Source organism: Podarcis filfolensis (genome assembly GCF_964270895.1).
Source record: "Podarcis filfolensis genome assembly, chromosome: 12".
Classification (NCBI taxonomy): Eukaryota; Metazoa; Chordata; class Lepidosauria; order Squamata; family Lacertidae; genus Podarcis; species Podarcis filfolensis.
In genome coordinates, this window is record NC_139614.1 from 16,261,680 (window position 1) to 16,281,287 (window position 19,608).

A 19,608-nucleotide genomic window follows, 5' to 3' on the forward strand; every position below is an offset into this window, starting at 1 on the left:
ATTCTGCAGTCAGTGCTGCCAAGCAGCCCTGCACCAGGAATTCTAGGAAGCAGGCAATTTGACACATTTTGGCCACAGCAGGTAAGTCCACATGCAACGTCCACTTCCAGCATCCTCAAGAAACATTCTCCAAATTGCCATTCCGCTAAAACCAAAATGCATACTCTCCTAGGCGGTTAGCCTTCACATTTAAAAAACAAACGAATTTTCACTCCATAACTATTTAAAGAATTTGAACAGTTAGTAAAAACACCTGTATAATCATGAGAGCTGGCACAGAATCAGGACAGCTCAAGGCGGCTAGAGCACATGCCTGTGAAAAGTACAGTTGAGAAGCACATAAAAGCTATGGCAGCAATCCTACACACTGCCTTCTTCTCAAACGACAGGAATTGCATGGGGGCAGGGGGATGAATGTACAGGAGCACTGAGTTCCAGGTTTCTTCTTTATTATTTCTGACCCCCCAAGCAACCTGGAATGATTTTGAGTCAGAAAAGGACTGGGGAGAAAGGTTAATCAGCCTGTTAGTGTGCACCATTGTTTCCTGAAAAATTCGGATCTTTCTCAGGCTGCTTTGGGTTTTTCAAAAAGGATGTGGAAAAGGATCACAAGACTCTTTGCAAGACGCAAGTTGAGGCTTGTTCACAATCCACTGTAAATCCATTAATAGGAATTTAGAGAGAAGCCATCCCCCTTCAAGAGAATTTTGTCAATGAATTTCCAAAAACCAGGTGTACCAGCATTTCAATGGCAGGACAAAACTGTGGTAATTGATTTATCAAGTCCTGAAATTCATCCTTCTTATCAAACTACCCCAGGTAAGAACACATGGGTATTCACAGGAAAAATCATGGCTGCTTCACTTCTCCCTCAATCTTCATATGGCTCAGAGAGGGGGTATGGGTTGGATTAGCACTATGTCCAAACCCAGGCTCATGGTTTGCCCCCCCCCCCCACAATGCACCACTTGTGGTAAGCCAGCTAACAACTCCTGATAGTTCATGGTTTTTCTGGAGTAAGGCAAACCATAAATCCAGGTTGTAAAGCTATGTGAAACCATGACTTAGTTCTAGGCAACATGGCAGCAGGAAAACTGAGGAAGGAGCAAAGCAGTTGTGAATTTTCCTGTGTATACCCATTCATTCTCACTTAGCCATGGTTTGGCTTAACATCATGTGAGAATTGAGACAGTGTCCAAGTGAGACATTTGTATTTCACTTGTACTTCCCAATCTCTGGTCTGCTGCTTGAGCAAGTCAGCTCTTCTCCATGTCTTAACCAAGAAAGATAGAAAAATATGAGAGCTCTCGTTATTGTCTTAGAGGCAATCTAGATCTGCTTAATAGGATGTAAATTATGCATACTCCATTAAGTAAATTTGTTTTCATGTAACGCCTACTGAATCTGCTCTTAAGAAAGCACACTTTTCAAATTTTATTCACAGCCAATATAAAACATATGAACCAAATATGACTAAGGAAAAGGGTGAGGGAAAACTGAGGGGGTAAAAAACACACACCAAAAAAAAACCAAAACACCCTAGCAAGATACACAGCATGTGATACCCAGGAGCAGCTGGCTCTAATCATTTCTTATGTATCTAATGTTGCTTATTTAACACCTCCTAATAAATAATTATTTTTCCTATCCTGTGTTATCCCTCAAAGTAACAAGGTATCACAGACACTGGCAATTTTCCTAGAGCAAACCTCTTCTGTTAATAAAAATTAATCCCTACATGAAATGTTTCTAAGTTTACAAAGTCAGAGGCTTTTGTTCTTCTGGCTAGGACCTACTTGCATGGTCACAGTTGGAAGATGGAGAATGGGAACAGGAGCCAAGAGTATCTAAGCTAGGAATTGCAGAATGGGTCTGACTGCATCCTTGTAATGATATCGTGCAATAGAGCTGCCTGCACTTTATTTAACACGCTGCATAAAACTGCTTCCCTTGCCGTCTACTAGGAGAGACTCAACCAAATGTTTTCTCATTTTTCCACAGGTCCTTTCTTTCACAACCTGAAGACGGTTTTATCTGCAGAGAGTTTTACCTACATACACCTGCAGCTCAGTGGCATCTCATTTCCCAGGGTCTCTAGAAGCTAAATATCCGAACAGCTCGGTGCTCAGATCATACTTCTAGTGCCCAAGTAGGCAAATGCGCCAGTTCAACATATAGCCCAGCAATTTGCACAATAGAGCTGCAATTCACATAATAGGCTGTTCTGGCTCAGTATTCTTCAGTCTTGGGTCCCCAGATGTTCTTGAACAACTTCCATCATCCCTGACCACTGACCATGCTGGCTAGGATTGATGGGAGTGTTAGTCCAACATCTGGGGGACCCAAGGTGGAGAAAGGCTAGGCTAGTCACAATCTGACAAGTTTGTTGTGAGGATAAGATGAGGAGTCTGGGAATCATGTACAGCACCTCAAGCTTCTTGGAGTAAGAGTGGAGAATAAATGTAATGATACATTTTTTAAAAATTGAATTGCTGATAATGTATGGTTGAACAATTCTTCTCCCCTCAGAATATCATTACATGATTAAAGAAGCACATTCTTGGCTTTCAGATCAATGGAGGTCGGAGCTACTGTGCAAATACAGTGGTACCTCCGGTGGTGAATGGGATCCGTTCCGGAGATCCGGCTGTATCCCAAAGTTTTCACAACCAGAGGATTGCTTCTGCACATGCGCATGGTGGAGTTTAGTGCTTCTGCGCATGCGCGAGCAGTGAAACACTTCCGGGTTGGCTGCATTCGCAACCCGAAGTTTACGTTACCTGAGGGTAATGTAACGCGAGGTTCCACTGTAACTACAACATAAAGTAGGTTAGCAGAGCCATCAGCAATGTATGATACTGGTTGGGGTGAAGCTCATATACATCACCTGCATTTTCATCTGTGAAGTGTTGGAGGTATGTTGTAATTGCAAGGAAGCTTACTCTCAGGAAGTATGCTTAGGATCAGTGTGTCTAGACTGCTAGATCACACTGACTGTTTTGCTGGATGCGTGGCTATTTCGGTTACGGAACATATTCATTCTCCAAAACAGTAAAGGCTAGTTAGGTGTCATCAGAACCAAGGAGGGGCTGTAACTCAGTGGCAGACCATCTGTGTGAAGAAGGTCTGGATTTCAATTCCTGGCATCTCCAGGTATGGCTGGGAGGGACCTCAATCTATAAGCCTGGAAAGCCACTGCCAGTCTGCAGGACTGTATAGGAGCCATTTATGCGGTTCAGCATTTTGCTCACTTAGCCATCCTAGGAGGATGGGTTTCATTTACAAGCAAAGCATGTAAGAACACTATATATATAGCTAAATAACCAATGTAGGTAATTGACCGGCGTCTCAACCAAAAGAAAGAAAGAGAAAAGATTGGGAATCTGCCATACACTTCCCATTGTAAGTGTCTTGTTTCTAGCCGAAGTTTAAATGAAGAACTTCTTCTTTTTAAAGAGTCTGAATAGAAAAAGAACTTCCTGGAATTAATAAGGATCCGAATGGTTTGAATAATTCTAGTTGAACAGATTACTTTTCCCCACCCTCCACCCGTTTAGACGGCTTGTCTTAAAATAAATAAATAAATTTAAAAAATTCCAAGATGTTTATAAAAAATGCATACTGATTTATTCTCACATGTGGAATTCCCCAAGACATACTCGCTAACGTTCCTATTTGTATTTTAATGCCTGCATTAGTCTTCATTAAATATGAAATCGCGCTTCCGAGTCCTGGACATATTAGAAGAACGTCAGCCCTCTCTCCTCTCTCTTCCTTCTCCTACATTGTGTTAAATATTTCATAGTTTGTTAAGGGATAAAACAAGAGATCACTAAACACAGCAAAAGCCTCGACACTTCTGTCGTAAATCAAAAGATGGAGGGGCAAGTTTGTACACTCCATTCACTGGCGGAAAACCAAAGGCAGGAGAAGGAGAAGAGAGATTTATTGGTTTGTTTTTGTTTTATTATGTATTGTTACAGGCCACCCTGATCGCTGCTGAGTGGCAGCAAGATTCCAGGGGTCTTGGCACGTGACCAGGGTTCATGTTTCCTTTGGAAATGCACCGTGGAGACTGTGATGTCTTTATGATCTATGGCTTATTTACACATATATACAATCTGAGCCTAGATGGAGCGATGGCAGAGCACTCACTTCCTATGGGGGGTCTTTCTTAGCAGCACAGCATTGGATTCAGAGGCATCCTAAGCCCTTGTGTCTTCTCTGCAACAGCCTGCTCCAGCCAACCAGACAGCATAGCTGTTGCCCTTCAGGCTCTGCATGGAATTCCACCTACTTCCTCCTCTTCCTGCTTCCCAGAAGCCCTTGCAGAAAAATGACTTCTCGGTTTAAAAGGGTGCATGTCTTCCCATTCCTCCTCCACGCCGGCATGTCTTCTGCCTGGCCGATGGCGCCCATTATCAAACAAACCAAGACGTTATAAGCCTTTCATGTCCTCCAGCGAAACTTCACCAGGCTGGCTTCATGAGGAAGCTAGTTGGTGTTATCACAGCCCTTGCTAAATTTATGAATTTACGAGTTTGCTCAAATTCTGACCCTTCACTGGATGTAGAGATTCTTGCCTACCCTCCAACATTTATCCGATGAAAATAGGGCCATCCTATTCAACAACAACAACAACAACAATAATTTTATTATTTATACTCTGCCCATCTGACTGGGTTGCCCCAGCCAATCTGGGCAGCTTCCAACATACTATAAAGAAATGAATAAAACATTCAATATTTAAAAACTTCCCTATACAGGACTGCCTTTTGGTGTCTTCTAAAGCTTGCATAGTTATTTATCTATTTGGTTGGGGGGGGTCGCATAACTCCAAGGAAAATAGGGACGTCTTGAGGAAAAGCAGGACATTCTGGGATCAGATAGAAACTGAGACAGCTTCTGTAAATCCAGAACTGTCCCTGGAAAATAGGGACACTCTGTTATCGGGTGTGTGTGTGTCTGCCTCCCCCTCATTAAGCTCATAACAGTATTTTAATGTTGTGAACCACCCTATGATCTTCAAATCGAAGAAACGTATACACATTTAATAAATAAATTAAGATTAAAACTACATTCTCCACTATTGTTTCTGCTTCCAACAGCATCCTTCCACACTGGGAGTTTCCTACAAGCTTTTCCAGCCTGGTTCCAGCAAACCAGGAGAAGGCCCAAATAAGAATCACAGATTTAGTTTCCACAGCAAGAAATGATTCCTTGTCTTGCAAAGCAAATTCAGCGACAGCAGCTTTTTGGAGGCCAAGAAATAAATAAATAAGAAGGAAATCAATAGAAAGCCCACACATGAAAATAACCTTTGCTCCTTAACGTGCAAAGATTCTCAAGGCTACTTTTTTCCATTTATAGCTGCCACGAGCTCCCCGAGAGTATCTAAATTTTGAGGGGTGGGAGTGGGATTAGAACATATTTAAGCATTGATATGTGTCACTCTGTCAGTCTAACCTACCTGACAGAGGAAAACATGAGCGAAGTGGGGGGACGGGACTCTGTAAGATGTCCTGAGCTCCTTGGAGTAAGGATATAATATAATATTTTAAATAACTAAATATAAATATAAATGGGGCTTCTCACCATAAGAACAGAGTGACAAGTAGCAAGTCTCACTCAGGCAGCAATCCTAAGCACAGTTATTTGATCCCACTAAACTCAGTGGGGTTCACTTCTAAGCAAACATACTTTTTTTATTTAATAAAGCCTCAGTCGCCATACCTCATGGGAATAAAGTCAGAACAACAATAAATTGGCTTCGCAAGCAGACCTGCTCTCATTCTTGAGAGACAAGCAGCCTCTGTAAAAGGGGAAAAGCAGTTCCATATCCTTTACAGAGAGATTTTAATGCTCACACAGTAAGTTCGGGATGCCTGGCATTTTATGGTCCAGAGACACATTTGGAAATCTAAGGAACTGTTGAGGGCACCACAAAGAACTCATTTCACAGAAGAAAAACTGGCGACCTTCAAACTCCAAAGAAGGTAAGGAGAAGGTTAAAGTGAGAAGTCCTAGCAACCCCGGTATCACCCAATGAAGGCTCATCTCCATTTTTTTTAATTAACAAGGTCCTGAAACATGCAGTCTTCTACCTTGACTTGCCTGTTATTTTGATTCTACAATGTGCCCTGACCCAAAAGCAGAAAACACAATCGTACTACAAAAAAGCGTTATATCTTGGTCACCATTTCGCAGGTTGATTTTTTTAAAAATTCTTTTTATTTAACATAATATTCTTCCAGGTTATGTTTCTAATAGAAGACCACCATTGCTATCAGATACATCAGGCGAAGGAACTTAAGACATCATAAACAACATTTACTGATGATAACCTCTAAGAAACATGAATCATTATTTATTATTTTTTCAAAATTGTACAGCCATTCTTATTAGTATGAAAAATAAAATACTCCGTTCTACAAATAAAAAGTAAGTGTGTTTTGCTTGTGTCTTGATTACATGAATTTGATGCACAAACTTCCCTGCAATGGCATTTTCCAAAAGTTTACTGCATTGCAGGTCATTAACAAGAGTTCTATCGCTCTTCCACTGTTGTGTTATCCCAAACCTGCTAGCAAGTAATGTGAACCTAATCAAGTCCTTGAATGCTACACACACACCTTAAGTCAAAGAATGGAAGCCACATTAATATGGTGCATTAATCACATTTTCCTCAGCTATGGTATTGATCTCCTTGAGAACCTAATCCCCCTAAAATCTCCCCCTACCTGCAGGTATTCCCACCGCCAGTGCTAATTTTTTTTTTAGGAAAAGAGGTGCCAGAGCTCACCATGAACTTCCCCCTTGTTCTCTTAGAAGGGCAACGGTGCCCACCTGAGAGGTGTTGGAATTGAGATGAAAATAAGTCCTGCCCACCGGAGTCATATGGATAGACTATGGTTCTCATGTGTTGCAAAGGCAGCTAGCCTGAGTTGTCATTAGTCTTGGGCCATGAACATCTTTGAGAAACCATCACCAATCATTATGAGTTTTTTCCATTCAAAAAGGGTCAGACAAGCTCAATCTGCTGTTCTAAAATCTGCTGCACCTATACTGTTGGGTGAGACCAAAGGCCTACCCAAAATTCTGTTCTCACAGTGGCCAACCAGCTTCCAATGAGAAAAGCCTATAAGCAGGACCTCAGCACAGCAGTACCATTCTTGTCTGTGTTGCCCAGCGACTAGTGGTCACATGTATGTTGCCTCCAATATAAAAGGTCATATATAGCTATGACTATATATAGCCTTATCCTTCATGTATTTGTCTAATTCTCTTTTGTAGCCATCCAAGTTGATAGCTATCTCTGGTAGCTCATAGTTCACCCTAGGAGAATACTTCCCATTTTGCTTACATAAATGGAACACAATGACTGCTAGACAAAGAGGTGTCACAAAGCATGGCATTACGCAGGCACTACATAATCTTTCCAATTCAAGTGCCAGTAAAGGAGATTGCAAACCTTGGTTTTAAATTTTGGCAAGGTTCTTTTCATGTTTTAGATGCATCATGCATCTAGCTCATTGAATATTTCTTCAGTGTCATGTAAATACAGTATAACCCTGGAAAATGCTTTATAACACACAAACCTGATAGATTCATTTACACATGTAGTTTCAATTCGCAATGATTTATTCTGCCAAAGATGCCAACTTAGAGAAGTACGAGCTATGAACAAAGCAGTGCTTGATTCATATCCAATGGAAAGAAAAGCTCACAACTGCGTTCTTATATAAATTTTAATCACAGTGAAATGAGGTCATTTCCCTATGTAGCAACATAAAAATAAACACTCACCACTGACTAACACAGATAAAAGATATGTCATGGAGAAACTTATTACGCTACAAAAAATGGGGTAACTCTATATGGAAACAGGCATAAAACTATGTACCTTTCACCAGACGTCTTCTCCTAGGCTGACAACCCAAAAGATGCAGCATTTACATAGACTGGCTAATACAATTTTATCAACAGAACATAATGCTATTTTAAAGTAAATATAATGTTTGCATTTCTATAAAAATTGATCTTATCAATCCTAACTTTCACATACCAATATTTTGTGTCTATTGTAGCTATAGAGTCCTTCATCAAAACTTTTGTGCTGCCATTATCACACTGGAAAATTGTCATCCAAGAAGCCCTTTGTTCCATGTCAAGAATGCAGCTGACTTAAACATATGAATGATTAGACAAGGGTGGTATCTTTCGGATGTTGTCCACTCCCATCAACCCAAGCAAGCAGAGTAAATGATCAGGGAATGATGGGTTGTAGCCCAACACCTAAAAAGCACCAACCAACCAGATGTTTTGAACTACAACTCCCATTGGCCCCAGCCACCTGGAAGGCATGTTGAATCCAACAGAAGTCCAAGGTATTTTCTAACACAATATATATTTCCCTAGAGCGATGGAACAATCGAAAATATGCACAGATATGTGCCTCTGCATGCTGACTGCTGCCCACCAGCCATGTTTTGTGGCCTGCCAGAACCTTATTTGCATAGGTCCAAACAGGCACCCAAAACAGGAGTCTTACAAAGTGTCTGCTGGCCACATGGCCTGTGAGAAGCCCTCAGCCTGGTGATTCACAAGTTCTGCAAGCATGGCAATAATGTTATTACATGATATTGACAGATTTTTGATTAGTTTTCTCTTTATTATTCAAAGAAGAAATGTTCAGGAAAGGGTGTGACTAATGGAATAACAATGGGATAAAGACTCTTGTCTGAAACCCTAGATAGCATCAAGATAATATTGAGCTAGATGAACCAATGGGTCTGACTCAAAATGGCAGCTTACTGTTTTCCTATCAAAGAAATCCTTAAATGAAAACTTTAGCAGACAAGGGAGGGAGGGAAATGGGACAGAAGAACAATGCCAGCAAGTGATGCCTTCTCAGCAAGACCGAAGCTTGTAACTAGATAATTTCACAGCACAGCACACCTGTAACTTTTCAAAAGGACAGGCTGAAAGTGAATCAACATTAACATGCTTTACATTCAAATGACTTTCTCAGACATCTAATGAACATTTTTGTATCTTTTTTTCCTTTTCACCCCATACACAGCTATAACAAGTAAAATCAAATGAGAAGAGACAGATACATGCCCAACAATACAACCTAACCAAGAAACAACAGAACATTTCCCCTAACTACATTATTTTTCTTAGTCATTCAAGTCGTCTTTTTGTTTTGTTTTGTTCTGTTTTTGCTGGAGTTCTTCTTTTTCTGAAAACCTCGAGTGCACTACCTCACCTGAAACAATCACGTTTATTAAAATAAAGTTTTTGTTCGGACTCTTATTGTACTTCAAAAGGGTTGTATGCTCATTTTTTTGCATTTCTAACAAGTTACTGAGCTGAGGCAGCGAGAGTTAAAAGAATGAAAGTCACCACCAGACCAATGCAAACCAACAGTATTAATTCAACTAGGCATTAATTCAACATTGTGCACCTTCAGAAACCGAGCATGTTACCTAAAATAGCCTATTTATATCTGCTCCTCTACTAAATGTGATGATGCATACAGCATTACTATAAAAGTACAACAAACAGCCAGTTTTTAAAAGGAAGAGCATATAATATCAAGACCAGCTCCAGAGGGTGGCAAGGCTGGGCATTTTTCAGGACCCCCACACCAGGAAAGTGCCCACTGCACTAAGAGTGTTGCCATATATATATATATATATATATATATATATATACACACACACACACACACACACACACACACACATATATATAGCAAGCCCTGTATGAGAAAACCAACACTTTAAATGAATTACAGCAGAAAGAATATGTTGTACATTAAGAGGTCATTGAAATAACAGTGGTGAATGAGACACAAAAAGCTTGATAGAGTTCCACAAGGAAAGTGTTCCAGAGTTGTGGCACCACCACAGAAAAGACACTGTTTCTCCTGTTCACTTCCAGGACATGAAGAATTGGCACAGAGAGATAGGGCTTTGAATGATCTTCATTCCAGGGCAAGCCTATATATATAAGACCTGAAGAATAAGGTGGTGGTTGTTTTTAATTATTCTTCTCAATAGTAAGCATACATGCAATTTCAGACGCCCTATCAGTTTGGGCTGAGATTCAGATAATCTCAGAAAGCAACTTGAAAGCTATGGGAGCATTCATTCCAAGTTCATTTGGAGTAGAATTAAGTCTCTCTCCAAGTTTTGCACATTTAATCCCATTCATTCCCCTTCCTTCTGCATGAAGAGACTCCCATGAGCAAAGTGCCTTTCTGGATATGGTATGAATGCATGCACAGGAAAATGCTTCACGGAATGGTGTGCATGTGTTGGGAAGGTAAGAATATTACGCCCTGCACCTGTGTGTGGACACAGCACCGCACTCCTGCCTGTGCATGCAGGGCTTCCACTGTTGGCCCTGACAACAGAACCACCTCTTTAGAGTCCACAAGGAGGGGCTGATGCAGGCATCTCTCCCCTCAACAAATGACCATCACTGTGCAAACCAACTGCAATATCTACTCAGAGGGGAAGATCAAGTCTCATATGCAACTGCGTAAGTACAGTCTGCTACTGTACATGAAGATATATGAGCCATTGTCTGTACAGGCCACATGGATCACTCTCCCCTTCTGATCATCCCTTCGGCAGTCCACTCAAATGTATCACAATGAAAAGACACCCTCTCGTTCGTTCGCAAGGTCGAAAGGGGGGACGGGACATAAGTAGAAATTGGAACCTACACACACACACACACACACACACACTCTTCAACATAAGGACAGAATATATAAATAAATAAACCTACCACAGACGTAATGACAATATAGGATAACTGTCTCTCTTCCAAAATAGGACAACTGTCTCTCTTCCATATCTGCATCTTATTGGTATATTACAATAGCCCTAATTCACACATGCTTTTGATATTACTGCATTTAATCGCACACAGCTGCAGCTTATGAGAACTCTTAGAAAACAAAAAGGGTTTTTAAAAACTCAGCAAATTCTGGCGAAACTTTTGCTATTATTTACCCCTATAACCATTAGCAGTGTTTTCATCATGGGGTGGGGTGGGTGTAACAGGGCGGACACCAGTTTTTGTTGTTGTTTGAAATGTGGAGTATCAATTTGTGATTACTTGGAAAGAACACAGATGTGCATGAGGTTGTGAACACACCATGAGCACGCGTTGAATTCTGTTACAGTGGACCCTCAGGTTACGTTACCTTCGGGTAATGTAACTTTCGGGTTGCGAACGCGCGTGCATGCACAGAAGCGCTCTACTGCACCGCGCATGTGCGCAGAAGTGGTGCCTATAGATGTGGACTTTTCGGGGTACGTACACCCCCCCGGAATGAATTAAGTTTGTATCCGGAGGGTTTACTGTATTTAGTTATCTACTTGCTTCCGCAATGTGTGTACCACTTAATACAGCAGTCTCAGTTAGTGTACAATGAGGTCACAAAAGATACGCTCAGTTAAAATTAACTAAAATTAGAAAACCCATCTTTAAATACCTGCTGAAATAAAAAAAGTCTTCACCAAGTGCCTGAAATTCAGCAGGAAGAGGATACGTCTGATCTCAGCCACAAATGAGCTCCACAGAACTGGGCCCACAATCCTGAACGCATGTGTTTTTTAAAGTGTATGTGACTGCAGTATATCAGAATAACACTTGAAACCAAGTACATTTGCTCACCTGTCCCCTTGTCACCACTGCTGCTGCCTCTTCATCCTACTGTGTGTGTTCACATGAACATCCCTGGGACCTTTTGTATACTTGTGATGGAGAAGATCCTGGTTTCTTCTATCTTCTAACACCTCAAGTAGCAGGTAATGTGAAAAAACTTTGCGGCACGACCCTAGAGCAGGGATACAGCCAAGGTGGTGCCCATAGTGGATGTTGCAATAGGACACCTATCATACTTGACCACAAGTCATGCTTGCTGAGTCCAACCAACATCTGGAGAACATCAGCTGCCTTAGAGAGCTGCTACAAGTCAGAGCAGACAATAAATAGACAAATAAGCTAAAAGCTCCTAGAGTTTGTTACTAGAGGAAAAAAGCACCCCACACCTATTGCTTGAGATGGAAGCATCCTACCTTAGACAAAGAGGCGTAAGATGCTTGGTTCCCCCAACAGGAGGCAATGGAACAGCCAGCCAGTAGCCGCATCATCGACTAGCCACAAGAGAGAGCTTAAAGTGCATTCACAGCTTTGTGTACCTATTTTTTAATGACTACTTGTATTTTCCCATGATGGACTTCAGATACCTTAGATCGGGGTTGTGTATGAACTTGAAACTCCCTTCCAGAAGTACGACTAACGCAAAGCTAGACTAGAAGACATCCTATCATTTCAAAGTTAAGGTTGTCCATTGCCTGTTACAATGAGACCCAAAGTGAACCCAAGGTGCTCTTTCTCATCTGCCTTTCATGCAAATCAGGACACATTCTTGGAATTAAAGCGGCTGTTGACTTTTTAACTATGCTATGTGTAATATGCTGCTATGCATCAACAAATATTAATACTGGGTATTTGCTTTAGCAAGATCTTTATCCTCTGAACTTCGAGGCCTGATTTGGCGAATGTGTACACGTGCATCTTTTTTTCAGGGGGCAAAACCATTTGCGTGTTTTATAAAGCACAGCCCTATGGCAGGCATAGGAGTATAAAGTTGATTGGGGTTTGGAGGCGAGGAGGAAATGCAGCTTCTCATGCACAACAACCTGAAAGAATCATCAAAACATGATTCAAACATGCCGTGCCCTTGATATCAACAGAAACAATTTTAAACCAGTAAGTATGCGAAAATTATGTTGGGCAAGTCTGCATTTCTCAGTTTCTAAGGGAAACAAATTTCATGCTTTCCTATTGCATATCAAAAATGATGGCATTGTGCCAAGGCTGGATGTTAATCCAAAAACTTTACTACAATCAAAGGTCAATCCATTATTATCCATGTATTTTAATAAAAGGTTCCTGCTCTGGCAGCTTTGCGAGACATTGAGAGGGGTGGGAGGTGGGGAGAAGAGAGGGAGACAGAAATGCTACCATTTATCAACCCAAACAAGGACTTAAGTGAATACCAACTTCATTCCTGGAAATGCATTTCTCTCTATTTGCACACATTTGCCTCTACTTTGGCACTATAAGCTCCAGCAAGACTTTTGAGCCCTGGCGGCGATCCAAGCTGCAGATGGTTTGAAATGCAGCCTGAAATCAGTGTGCGGTTGATGAAATACTCCTTACACCTGACCCCTACTTCACACCAGGCACCAACACACTAGCTGAACACTACCAGTCAGAAGAGGGGGGGGGGGAGCTTTGTCAGGCATCTTAGTATCTGGAAGTCTCTCCTCAAGGCATTTGGTAAAGCCAGATGGCCAAAACAGGGGGAAATGCAGTAAACTGAGAAACGAGCACTTGATTAGTTAGATGGGGGGGGGAAAGAAAGCAGGAGGGTGGTTAGTTTTGTGGTATATTTTTTTTAATGGTGCATGGTTGTTATTGTTCTTAAAAGTGGGGAGCTCTTGCAAGTTTGCACAAGGGGGAGTTCATTTTATGTAAAAACAGTGACTTAAAAATGCTTTTTAAAAAAGCAACCTGTTTTGGGAAAAACACCTTTTACATTTCTCAGAATTATACACACATTTCTGGTGATCTCCCTCCTATAAACTCATAGCTACTGGAGGTGATTTAGGGATAAGCAAAAGTAGCCACACAAAAATTATCAGCAGCGATATACAAAGCAATCTCTATCTCCCATTTGCTGCTCACATGCCTATTGGGGTTGCTTTTCAGAGCCTTAGGGTCCCAAAGAAACAAAATCTCAATGCTGCATACATTTCATATCCACATACGTGTCATTGAAATAGCATCTTTGCAATAAATTTGTTCCCATGACATGATTACTACCTGTATGTTTGTTTCACTGTATTGCACACAGCTTCTTTCTGAAGTTGCAGTTGTTTCATCCGAAAGCGCAACGAAATGCCATGTGACTTAAGACAACATTCAAAATTTTCCCAAAGCAGACAATAGGCTAGAACTGAAAACCCAACACAACTGATCTGAACGTACAGGTGAGCAGGACTATAATAATGGGCAGTATTTCATCCAGGCTTCAAATTATTAACCCAACAACCATTCACAGATAACTATGAACCGAAACACCACTGCTGAATTGGCACACTGCTGAAAATAGTTACTCCCAAATGAAGAAAACAGAACGGATTCAACTCCAATAACGAGCTTTGGTAGAATTGTTTCCAATATATAAATGTCAAATCCTTTCATCTTGAATACAAGCCACCAAACAGAAGGGACACCTCTCTCTTCTCATTGTTAGCAATGATTTGGGCTACACAGCTAAACAATCCCTTAATTTTATTAATTATGTTAACAGCACATAACCCACAGCAATAACATATATATTTTTAGCATGAGTTCCAAGCATACAGTAAATCATCCTGTTTTTGTGTGACGAGCATGAATCCCTTTTAAAATATGGTTTTGCAGTCTAAGGCCATATATTCTATTTTACTATGGAAGCAAAATGTGTTTGGATGGACTTAGATTCATAGCATGCCTGAAATAACTAGTCTGGGGATGAAGATTTGTCTACAATGCTGCTATAATTTCAATCTAAATTAGCATGGACAATTCCCCATCAGAAAGAAGAAATTACATGACATTTTCACTAACGTGTGGAAAGGAGAGACATTTTTGAAAAAACAACAACATGATTTTAAATCCGATTAGGCTGAGTTTGCCCAATCTTAACATTTATATTCTAACACAAAACATTTTATTTCAGGAACTCAAACCCAACTGCATGCATTCCGTATTCTGCAGAATGCCTGGGATAGGTGACACATCTGATAACAATGGCTTAAGTGTGTAGAAAAAGGCAGACATTAATTTTGTAATAAATCCTGAAGTCAACATTTCATCTGGGCACCATATAAGAATACTTTAAAAACAACAGAGCCAGTGCCCATTCACACTGTAAATGTGCAGTGGAACCTTATTCATGTTTACTTGAAAGTAAGCCTCATTGTGGTCAGTGGGGCTTATGCACTTGCAAGTATGTTTATAATGGCAGCTTTCAAACTGTGAAGATTAAATAAATAAAAAACCTGGAGGAAAACATCGAAGATATACTGTATTGAAAAAGGCAAGCCACATTATGAGTGCTTCATGTGTTACACATTAATATCTTGCAGCTCTCTGTAATTTCTAATAACTGCACTGCCACTAACCTATGTATTGATTTTCAAATGGGAGTTCATATCGGTGCACATTCTGATTATATCATTTTGTTGAGTTCCCTCAATATTAATAGTGATATTCCTGGTATGGATGAAGTAATTTGGCAATATATTATTATCTATTTCTGTGATAATGATCACTTTTACAGTTATTTGGTTACCAAAATATTAGTCTGACAGAAATTATTGCTCTATTTTTTTTTTAAAGTCCCATAATCTGATGAATAGCTTCAAGGAAAAGATAGCCAGACATTGCCTGTCTGCACTGCTTTAAAATCTTTAGTAAGATACCGCAGAAACATGTATGTGTATTCATTGTATTGTATATCCATTATGTACATTTGTTTGGCTTTTGTTTGTGTGTGTGTGTGCATGAACAAACAAACACATGTGTGTAGCTACTAACACACATGAAGTAAAAGAAAACTTAATGCTCTGTGTTCCGGTTTTTTCACTAGAACCCTGAACAGCTTGTAACAATGTCTATATTTATGAATGTACCCACCTAATTCAACAGCACTAAAGAAGAAAAAAGCATGTTTTAAAAAATAATATTCATTTACAGTGTTATATGCTCTATTGTTAACCCAAATTTTAATGCCTCTAACCATTTTTTTTAATGCCAAATGCTTTGAAAGAATACTGGCATCCTCAAGGTATACTTTAAGAGAGCCCTTTAAAAAAAAATGTCCCTGTACAAATAAATGGCTGTTATTATTTTTGACCCATCCACAAGGTTAGGCTTTCCCCAAAGCATATTTTGCAAAGTAGAAACAAGGAGTTCCAGAACAGCAAGAGTGGCTTCATTTAAACTACATCAGTAAAAGGCATGGAATGCCTCAAGTACTTGAAGCTATTGTTCTTTCAAAAACAACAACAAAATCCCTATAAATTGTTCCCTGTCCTTCGCTTGCCAGGTTTTGAGGAATGCCATGTGTCTCATCCCCATTCCTCCAAACAGTTAAAACTATAGACAATACTGTATAGCAGTCAAGCTAGCTACAGGCTTCTGCTGAAGCAGCAGCAGCAGTAGTAGCAGCAATATATACCAAATCGTCACAGAGGTAAAATGCAATTTGAATCGACCTTGAGAAGAAGGAGAAAAAGTGACAACAATTGTTCAAAAAGGGCTTGATGTGGCACAAAGATTCCTCAAGTACTGCAGTATACCAAATTAGTGGTACCCAGGTTAGAAACGAAAAAGGTTCTCATCACACATCCTTGTGAGTGTCAGATACCTAACTACACGCTTGTTGCTCATGACTGGTCATTTCATCTCCTGAGAGGTCAAACGATAAATCCAAACTGAAAAGTGATTCCAGAAGTGGTAAAAGTGAACACAGCAACAGAAAACCGTGATGATCTTGCCACACCCAGAACCAAAAGAACCGAATGCTCAGTCACCCCCCAAAAAAGCATTGCACCCCATGTGTTTCAACTCGTCAAACGTATTACAAGTTTGTATTCTCCCGGAAAAGCGTTCACATATGTTAATCGGCAATTCTGAGGTCAAACTTTGAGGTAGTAATTTTTCAAAAGATGGCATGAAAATGATTCATGTTTGCGAGCATGTGTGGGAGGGTGAGAGGCATAGCCGTATTTTGGAAAGTTCACTAATAATATAGGTTACCGGGAATAGAACTAAGCAGCAGCAATAGAAAAAATATATACAATGCACTATTTAATTCATTTTGTGGTGGGGTGCAGTTCAGTCTTACTAGCAGATAAAGGCCGGACTTGCTATTTGATGCACACACACACACACACACACACACACACGTAAAACACAAATTGAGAAAGACACCTCAGCCAAGGTTCCTGCTTTCTTTTTATAAGTAGCGAGCACTTATTTGCAAACCTTTCAAATACAACACAGTGCATGCTCATCCCATCATCAATGTTTAATAGAACCTCAGACCGGCAAGCACAAAAACTCCCAAGGATTTTATTAGGTCATCTCTCTGCCCTCCCTTAACCCTGGCCGGGCTTTCACATGTGTGTCAAATTAAAAGTTGGGAGTGCCCACAATGCCTCTCCTAACAGCAAAAAAATGCTTTTACCACTCCAAACGCACACAAGCTCAGATCACCTTCCAAAGTCCCCTTAAACCCACCAGGCGCAGGGCTGACACTATCCAGACAGTTCCTGTCGCGTAATGAGGGTGCTACCTGGGTACTGCTGGTTCATTTTAATTAAAATAATGTGTGTGTCTATACACACACACACACGTACACCCCTTCGCTCCCACCCACAAGCACAAATAAAAAGATCTCGACTAAACAAAACCTTTTCCCCCCTTCTTTTTTGCTTTTAACACACAGCAGATTGTTAAATCCATTCTGACCTTGCTAGTTCCATTGATTGTCATTGCTACTATTAAGAATAATAATGTTTTCTCTCCTTTGGCTGCATTTGTTGGGCATTAGTTCTACTCCTTCGTGATTCAAAGAGAGAGAGAGACAGAGAGAGAGAGAGAGAGAGAGAGAGGAAGGAAGGAAGCAAGCATGCCTGTAATTTACGCCAATCAACTATCCATCATCCACTAAGTGCCTAATGGTATCATATCGACGCTGCTGGAGAGCCCCAGGAAGTCCTGCTTGCAAAGTACACCCACCACGTACCTTGGTTTGGAGATAATGAGGGTAATAGTAAGTGTACTGAGGGTACATTGGTTGCTGTTCCAAGCGTTTGCCCATGTAGCTGGAATCTTGATCTCCGATGCAGGGAAACTCGTTGACAAGACTGTAGAGCCTCAGGCCTTTCTTCCGCTTAAAACCCCACTATTCCTGACAGTACGGATGACTGGTGAGAGGCGCTCTTTTTTTTTTTTTTTGTCCAGACTTCCTTGCCTTCTAAACCGCTCGCTAGTTCCAAACACAGCAAGAAGCAAAAAAAGGAAGGGAAAAAAAAGGTTTTTGTGGTTTTTTTAAAAAAAAAATTAAAAATGAAAAAATTGCAGAAGGAAGAATTTATAGCTAGAGAGATGTAAATATATTGTTGCGCTCTTCTTTCCACCCCTCCTCCCTACACAGCGGGATTTTCTTGCCTCCCACCCGCTTTGGCTTGAAGTAATGTCAATTGCCAAGTGTCTGGAAAAAGGTGCGCGGGGGGGGGGAGAGGGGGGATTCCGGTTGGAGAAATCAGGAAGACCGGGTTAAAAACTCAGGATCTCTGCAGATCAGCGTCCTCGCAGATCCTTCTCCCTCCACCTTTTTCTCTCTTTTTTGCCAAAAAGGGGGCGGGGAGCGGGGTTTTTGTTTGTTTGTTTGTTGGGGGGGAGAAGGGGGGAAGAAAAAGAAAAAGGGGGAAAGGGGAAAAAAAGGCGCCTTGGCTTGCGAGAGCCTAGTTGCTGCTGCCTCCCTTGCGGAGCGGCATGGTGTTTAAGGTCTCGCCTTGCCTTTCATTCAAACCCCCACCCCTCCTTCCTTCCTTCCCTCCAGCCGGTGGGTGGAACTCCACGGCCAGCCTCTCCCTCGAGAAGCAGACGCAGTCCAGAAGGCTGCAGTATTTCCTCCAAGAAGGCTCGCTCCAGCCCCTGCTGCAAGCAAAGCCCCGCTTCCCTCTGCTGGCTATCGCAGAGAGCAGAGCGCTTTTACAGCAACGCTGCCGCTGCTGCTGCTAAAACCGAGGGAAAGGAGGAGGAGGAGGAGGAAAGGAGGTGGGGGCGCTTTAGCGATCGCATTTCTCAGCCTTCTCCCCTGTTTGCAGACTCTTCTCAAAGTTACCCCGTGAAAACAGCAGCACGGTAGCTGCCGCTTCAGAAGCAAAGTCAAGCCAGGGAAAGAAGAAGGAAAAAAGCCTTCCTGTCTCTTTAAATAACAATACTTGCCGCTGCCACTACTCCCCTTTCTCGTCCAAGGCACTGGTGAAGCACCTCAAGACGGGGTTGAGGGTTTTGCTTCTATTTTGAAAGCTGGAGAGAGGGTTCCCCTAAGGAGGACCTTTGCAGCACTTCCAAGAAAAGGGACTGCGGGATTTTTAATTAGTATTATTCCCCCCAAAAAGCGCACGCTTAAAGCACAACACGCATCAGGGAAGTCCCTCCGAAAGAGGCGAAAGAATGGGAAGCAGGCATTCAGGGCTGAAAACGGCTCCTGGAGGGATGCTTTGGCGAGACTGTGTGTTTCTTTTAGGAGGTTCAAAATTAAAAACCAGTCACTCCCACTTTGGGTGAACTTTTCGAGATCTACAATATATCCATTGCAGCCTGGCTTGGCCAAATAGTGAGCTATATACTTCAGGTGTGGATTGCTGGGAGTAGCGTTCGGGTTACTGACTCAGGATGTTGCTGGCTTGTGAAACTGAAGAGTCAGATCCTATGCCTATTTGCTTGAAA

General features: G+C 41.3%; 2 protein-coding genes across 4 annotated transcripts in view; both read right to left on the reverse strand.

Moving 5' to 3' along the window:
* The window catches only part of RBMS3 (RNA binding motif single stranded interacting protein 3), a gene marked incomplete at its 3' end in the record, with an annotated part of 470,025 nt that extends 451,997 nt beyond the window's left edge, over nt 1-18,028 (reverse strand). Inside the window, exon 1 of one of the 3 annotated variants that reach the window (XM_083578126.1) lies at nt 17,894-18,028. In XM_083578126.1, coding sequence (XP_083434252.1) covers nt 17,894-17,968 — 75 coding nt within the window. In that variant the 5' untranslated portion in view covers nt 17,969-18,028. Of the gene's footprint in view, nt 1-17,616; nt 17,656-17,893 lie in introns of those variants that run through there. The other 2 variants (XM_083578127.1, XM_083578124.1) reach the window with 2 other exon arrangements.
* A 26-nt stretch (nt 18,029-18,054) lies between these two features.
* Nucleotides 18,055-19,608, reverse strand: part of LOC310745556 (uncharacterized protein) — a 270,786-nt gene continuing 269,232 nt past the window's right edge. Inside the window, exon 4 of the mRNA XM_083578365.1 lies at nt 18,055-18,136. Within this exon, the coding sequence (XP_083434491.1) occupies nt 18,125-18,136 (12 nt within the window). The 3' untranslated portion in view covers nt 18,055-18,124. The remainder of the gene's footprint in view (nt 18,137-19,608) is intronic.